The sequence below is a fragment of the Lytechinus variegatus genome, chromosome 5 (assembly GCF_018143015.1).
Source record: "Lytechinus variegatus isolate NC3 chromosome 5, Lvar_3.0, whole genome shotgun sequence".
Classification (NCBI taxonomy): Eukaryota; Metazoa; Echinodermata; class Echinoidea; order Temnopleuroida; family Toxopneustidae; genus Lytechinus; species Lytechinus variegatus.
In genome coordinates, this window is record NC_054744.1 from 16243343 (window position 1) to 16250374 (window position 7032).

The following is a 7032-nucleotide window of genomic DNA, read 5'->3' on the forward strand; positions in this document are numbered from 1 at the left end:
GCTAACATAATAGCAAGATGCTAATCAAGGTTAGCACAAAATAATGTCACAATCATAGTGTAGACAATAATTTTGACTAAATATCAATATTGTACATCGAATTCAGTACTAATTCTACTTATTACTGTTGCAGAAAATTTCGATCATTTTTAGTGAACATATTTACACTATTTACAAGAAAAAAATATCTTAATTATTCACAAAATCTTTATATAGAATTATTTGTTTTCAGGCAGTATTTTACAATACCAAAATTAATTATAATCTTCCAGTACCATTATTTTAAACGATTTGCTAGATATCTTGCGACTAGGGGTGTAATTGTATGCAAAAAATTATGTGACAGGTAGGCTTACATGTTCCCTTTTTCTATTTTCTTTTTCTATCTTTTTTTTTAAACAAGTCGGTTCAGTAAGCCTATATTACGAATCGGTTTAAAACGTTTAAAACCCTTTAACCCAGGGGGGGGGGATAAATTTGCGAAGCCCGGATACACGATTAGGAAATCACGCAACATCACACTTCATCACGCCAGTATAGCCAGGATTTTTATGGGGCGGGGCTCATCTCAGACCCCAATAACTGTATCACAATTTCACAAATGTGTACTTTATTCATTGAAATAAATTAATTTCACGTTATTATGATCGGAAAATAATCATCCACCATTTCTAGTGCAAAAACACACAAAAGAGTAAGAAAAAAAGAACTACATATCAAAATAATAAAATAAGATAGAATAAAATAGGAAAGAATATACAGACATTTGTTATGAGAAACGAGCAGAGTCTTTGAACACAAAAATAGCAGTTGAGAGCCTTTTCCTCAGAATGAAAGCCAAATTATAATTTCATGCATAAATTAGCAAATTGATTAATATAAAACCAAATAAATTGAGTTAAATTCAGCTATGCGTAGATTTTTTTAAATCATCGTGCTAAGTTTCATCGTGACCGCGCGATCCTTGGCCCAGATGTTAAGGGGGGGGGGGGGGGACATTTTGCTCCAATCCACGACTAGCCAGACTTTAGGATACTAGTAATCTGAGATTACTAGGGTTAATTTAATTCAGCTTTGGATCCGTAAACAGATTTTCATAACGTACACTTTTTTTATAACTCCTTGTAGGTCATCATAGCGTAAAGTATTCCCATATTGTATATAGGCCCTATATGATTTGAAAAATATATCCAAATATTATTTACGCAAGAGAAACCAACAATTGGTTGAATATGCATGTAGGCCTATACATGTAGATGTCGAAATACATGCTAATTTACATTCTGTACCTCCTTTAGAATAGCTCAATACCGAACATTTAAAGATATTATTTTTAGCGAATTTATAAACTCTGTCATCATAAACACAATATTTGTCCCATTACTGACAGTTATTTTATTTCCATTTTGGCAAGAACATGATAGCATATCAAAGGGTACTATTAAATTTCCATCTTTCTATAGTATCCAACATTAAACATGAGTGACCGAGCGAAATTTTGTCATAAGAGCAAATGATTGCGTTTGGTGGCCATGAAGTACTCATGGCTAAAGGCAAATATTGCGAATTTTAATTTTTAATCTGAATTTATAACCAAAGCTTACCGTAAGGTACAACATGAAACAATATATCACATATGAACAAAAACACTTGGTAATTTCTTGGCAAATAACGACTTTGCTCACATTTGCATCAAATGCGCCTCTTTCGTGAAGTTGACATAATTTGACATAAATATGATTTTCGTTTGTAATTTCGCATATTTTTTTTTAATCAAGACCATCCGGTATATGCATATAAGAAAAATGATGAGTATTTAAAGGTGGCCAGTTTATTTTCATAGTCAAACGTCAACAAAGTGGCGATATAAATTGTTTTCATGTTCACCAAATGAAAATTACGACCGGAATATCGTCAACCTTAGAGCAAAGTTAAATTTTCTTTGCCAACAGAGGCATTAATCTGGAACAAGGTCAAACTAGGAACTGTGACAAAATGAACTTGAAAGTAATAAAACATTTGTGTATCTTCAACAAAATTTGTATAATTATATCACAAAATATAGACATAGCACAAATTTTCTAGGAACTATAAAACTAAACTAAAAAGAAAAAAGAAAATTTTGTCAATTCTTCGAATAAAATGTTCATATGCCAATGCAAGAAAAAAAGGCATGTAGCAAATTTTTTATATATATATATATATATATATATATATATATATATATATATATATATACTATATATAAAAAGTAGCTCAAAGTAGTTGCTAGCAGTGGCATAATGAGCCAGAAATTTTGAGGGGGCCAGACACGACGTATAGAGCAAAAGTTCATTAAAGTTGCTAGCGAGCGAGCAAAAATTTCGACATTTTTTTAAACAAAAATAATATTCAGAAAATGATATCATATTTCAGCCTTCTCTCTTCATTTTCTTCCCTTTTCTCCATTTTTTTTTCTTGGTTGTGATTTTTTTTTTTTTTGGGGGGGGGCAAGCCCCCGATCTATACGCCCCTGGTTGCAAAGTGGAGAGGATGACCATAAGGAACAAAAAAGAACGCAGTATCGGAGTACAAGTTTAGTTAGCTCGCGATAATCTTCTACAACCCCTACAGGTGAACATCCTAACGATGGTTTCCCGAAATAGAGGTTGAGACATGGCATAGGAGAGAGGATTCAAGAGGCTGTTCCCGTACTGCAGGTTGAGGATGGTTGTGAAAGCTTCGATTGGTAGACCTGGCAAAACGAGTCGAGGTTCGAAGCTGTAGATCAAATTGAGAATGCTAACAGGAATCCACGTGACTACGAAAGCGATGACGATGAGGAGGAGGGTTCGAACGGCCTTCGTCATTTCAGCTGTCGATTCCATACGATTTGAGGTTGATGTCTATTGTTTTTAGAAATACAGAATGGCCAAAATCAGAAAAAGGGAGAAATGGAAGGAAAAATAAAAAGACACTGCGTGTATATCGTGTACAAGAACAAGAACATTAAGTCACCGAGATAAGGGGGGGGGGTATACTAAACAATTATTGATTGATTGCTTTTATTTCTGCATTCAATCCATCAGATAGAAGTTTACAAGAAAATATGTACAAATGTAGATAACAGATTAATAGTAAAATCATTGGATCAATAAATATTTTTGTTTAAAATGTATTACTCATAAAAAAAACAATGCCATTTTGAAAGAATGCAGGAGACCGCCATCGCGTGCGATCAGGCTTGATAACGATGGCGGCCTCGTAAATATAGGTATATAATTTTTCAGTGATCAAGTGGGTATAATGGAGATTAGACTTAAAAATCTGCTGCAGGGGCGGCGCTAGAGTAGGGGACCACAACACGAAAAAAACAAGGCATAACCGATGTTGTGTCTCGCCCACTTGTAGGCCTATATAAAAGTAACCGGAAATATCGTGATTTGCGAAGGCATGCAACAAAATTGTATCAAACGTTCACTGTAAAAATAACTGGGACGGAATAACATTTGTCATAGGAGTCTTGCACGTAAACTTTAATGTTGACCTCAAAATGACCTTTGACCTTACCATATGACCTTTGAACACAATAACATGCAGGTCTCCTAAGTACAGCTCCAACCCAAGTTTGGTTCAAAAGTGACTTACGGTTGCGACCTCTGACTGCGCCATGTGCAGATCTCCTAACTACCGTCTACAACCCAGGTTTGGGTGAATAGTGACTTGCGGTCGCGGAGTTGTGTGTCATAAGGGAGTCTTCACTGAACTAGTGGGAGTCTTGCACGTAAACTTTAACGTTGACCTCAAAATGGCCTTTGACCTTACCATGTGACCTCCGATTGCACCATAAAATGGTCCCCAAGTACATCTACCATCGAAGTTTGGTTGAAAAGTGACTAACGGTTGCGGAGTTATATGTGTCATTATTGCCACCTTTCGCAATCCTCACGGACGCTAATATTAGGGTCCCCTAACGCTTTATCATACACTTGATTTTTAAGATTGATTGTACATTATAGTCAATAGAATCAAACGCAGAAAACTGCTCTACAATCAATGCTAAGCTTTGTGTTACAGGGGGGTTACAGACCCTACAGATCTGCTTTTCGTGTGCAAAATTCTTTCCCGCGACACCCGCACTATACATGCATGTACATTACGACTGATGGCAGGAGATATTTGAAATGCAGGACCTAAAATAGATTATGACATGAATAAGAAAGTGGTTTTTCAAACAAATCGAGTACATATTGAGTGAGGAAAAAGTTACTGAATTAAGGCTTGGATATAGATCATTACAGTCCATCGAATCGATATTGCATTTAATGTGGATTACTGGTGGATCTCTGGCAATTGATTCCAGCACGTCGTGGTCTAGTGGTTCTGACGCTCGCCTTTCAAACAGAGGGTCGTGGGTTCGAATCCTAGCCATGGCGTGTTTCCTTCAGCAAGAAATTTATCCACACTGTGCTGCATTCGACCCAGGTGAGGTGAATGGGTACCCGGTAGGATTAATTTCTTGAATGCACCAAGCGCTTTTAGCAGCTGGAGCTACAGCCGGGGCAATATATAGTGCGCCACTGACTAAGCAACTAGATAGATTGGCGCCTCATAAATGCTATATATTATTATTCCATGGGTCAAATCACCTCTCCAGCCGAAACCATTTCGCATGCGTTGATTATGTACACAGCATGTATACGTGCGTTTTTTTTCTTTTGTTTACTCCTACACAAATTTAACGATATGCCTCTAGGACACAATGTAATGGGCATTATGCTTTACTTTCCCCAGAAATGTGGGATTAGATTCGAATTCCCGGGGGACCACTTCCATTGATGAGTGGATACCAGGCACGACCATGCGGTTCCCGAAAAGCACCCTAAACAAGGGAAGCAAGGCTTTTCCAGATAATGAAAATGCATCTCTTAACAAGTATTTAGCTTGTAAAACCCTACAAGAATTAAAAACATATCCTCATTTTTCAGTATTTTAAACATCGTTTTTACACCCTTATAACGTTACATAAGCCTATACGTAACATAATTGCCCACTCTTTCCCTTTTTACGCGTGGTCGCGCCTGGTATCCACTCTTTAATGGAAGTGGGCCCCCTGGGCGGCCTCTTGAGCTCTGGGAGGAACCAAATGTGGCTTTGGAAAGTCGTCCTAAATCGGATATATCGCTGTTACCATAGTAGCAACCAGAATTTTGCACACGAAACGCAGATCGAATGTTTCCGTTCCAGATGCGAAACGAAAAAAAATCTCATGTCACACAATCTGCATTGCAGGACAAAGTTTTACGACCATGACGACGGACCCAAAAGTCTCTTCCAAAATCAACTACCATCGCAAATAAGCGTTCGCGTTCTCCAACGAAAGGTCGGGAATGTTTGTGACGGACGGACGGACATTTGGATCCCACATAGTCTCGCCCTCACCTGTGGTGGGCGAGACAAAAATGAAGAAGAGGGAGAAAGAAGAATACAAAAAGAGGTGCGACCTTATAGCTCCATAACATATCCCTACTAGATGAAGGAGAAGAAATTACGTCATCTTGAAATCGTCTTACCCCCTCCCTATCAGAGTATCCTGACACCGCCCCTGACTTTTACTTGTTGCCTACTACAACTTGATAACCCCTTGCAAAACATAATTCAATGGTCAACAGTTTAACAACATGCCTGAGTTGATTGCCCCCTCCCCTCCCCCCGGGAATTGCCCAATATTTTCGACAACCTAAAGATTTACATTAAAAAAAGAGTATGTACGCATTTAATAGACTTAGATCCGTCGACTAAAATTTCGCGAGTAAGTCCAAATAATTCACAAGAGAGAAACTTTCCTTAGATTTCTTACCGATAATTCTTGGCTGCGATCTCCTACGATGGTGTCGTCTCTGCTTCTTGGTTCTGCAATGTCATCAAAGGAAACTTCAAGCGAACTCGAAACGACACTAACACCTGACACATCTGTGGTGGAAAGATTGGTGTCTCTTAACCCTACCGACCTCTTGATCTTCCCCCTTCTCCCAACAACCTTTCGGATCTTCTTATAGATTCTGAAGTAGAGAACGGCGATAATGGCAAGAGGCAGAAAGAACATGGCCACAATCTGGATGACATTCGTGATGGGTTTTGTTAAGTACAGCTGGATACAGTGTGGTCCGTTGTCGAAATCGACGACAAACTCCCACACAGTGACATACCCAATCCAGAAGGACAGTCCAATCACCCACGGTATGGAGTTGATAATGATGGCCTTGCGCCTTGACCTAGAGATGAAATGGTTGATGGGATCGTATACAGCTTGGTGTCGATCAGCGCAGATCACAACCACGGTGATGTTAGAAGCATTGACGATTCCATTGTAGATTCCCTTCATGATCTTACAGACATTTTGAGAAAATGGATAACGGTTGATATAAGAATGCTCTATCAAAGCCCCCAAGCCAATTCCAACCAGCAAATCAAGTATGGTGAGGTTGATGATGAAGTAGTTATTGTAGGTACGGAGGCGTTTCTCAACCATGAACGCTCCGAGGCTGATAATGTTGGCTATCACGATGAGAGCGAAAAAAATGGCGGAGAAGATGAGACTTCTTAGGTCTTCTGGATCAGTTCCAGACGGATCAAAAGAATGAGGAGTGGTATTTTGGGCATCACTTAAAACTATGTCCGTCAAGTATGACTGAGTGTTGTAAGAAGAAGTGGCCATGATTAACATGATTAAACGAAACATTTCCCAGAGCTCTGCGTCTTTCCTTTAAATACATCTCTTGGTGACGTGGCGTAAAGCTAGCGAAAGATTATAGGCCTACGCGCTCTGTTTCATAATGAGTAGCATGGAATGATGCAATATTTTAAGTGTAGTATTTACGATGATAGAACTTTTTTTAATAAGCTGAGATCGTCCTTCCAATGTAAAAGGGGTGAGATACAGAAGGAAAATTGTCAAACATTACCCATTATTGTGTGACATTTCTTTAAATGACACAAAATGCAATACAGGAAATTGGTCTCTGAAAATAGATCGACGCTACCAAGTCATTA

At 38.4% G+C, this 7032-nt stretch overlaps 1 protein-coding gene across 1 annotated transcript; it reads right to left on the reverse strand.

The window, feature by feature from the left end:
- Positions 1-2576: 2576 nt before the first annotated feature.
- LOC121414908 (5-hydroxytryptamine receptor 1A-like) lies at positions 2577-6697 on the reverse strand. The gene is made up of 2 exons (XM_041607955.1): positions 5840-6697; positions 2577-2885 (listed from the first exon to the last, which is right to left on the reverse strand). Exons 1-2 carry the CDS (start codon positions 6695-6697, stop codon positions 2577-2579), a joined length of 1167 nt encoding a protein of 388 aa, XP_041463889.1.
- Between the last annotated feature and the right edge of the window lie 335 nt (positions 6698-7032).

Coding starts and splice junctions, on each gene's coding strand:
- LOC121414908 (XM_041607955.1), bottom strand. CDS start 6,697: ATGGCCACTTCTTCTTACAACACTCAGTCATACTTGACGGACATAGTT. Junction 2,886..5,839: donor ATCGCAGCCAAGAATTATCG/GTAAGAAATCTA, acceptor TAAAAACAATAG/ACATCAACCTCAAATCGTAT.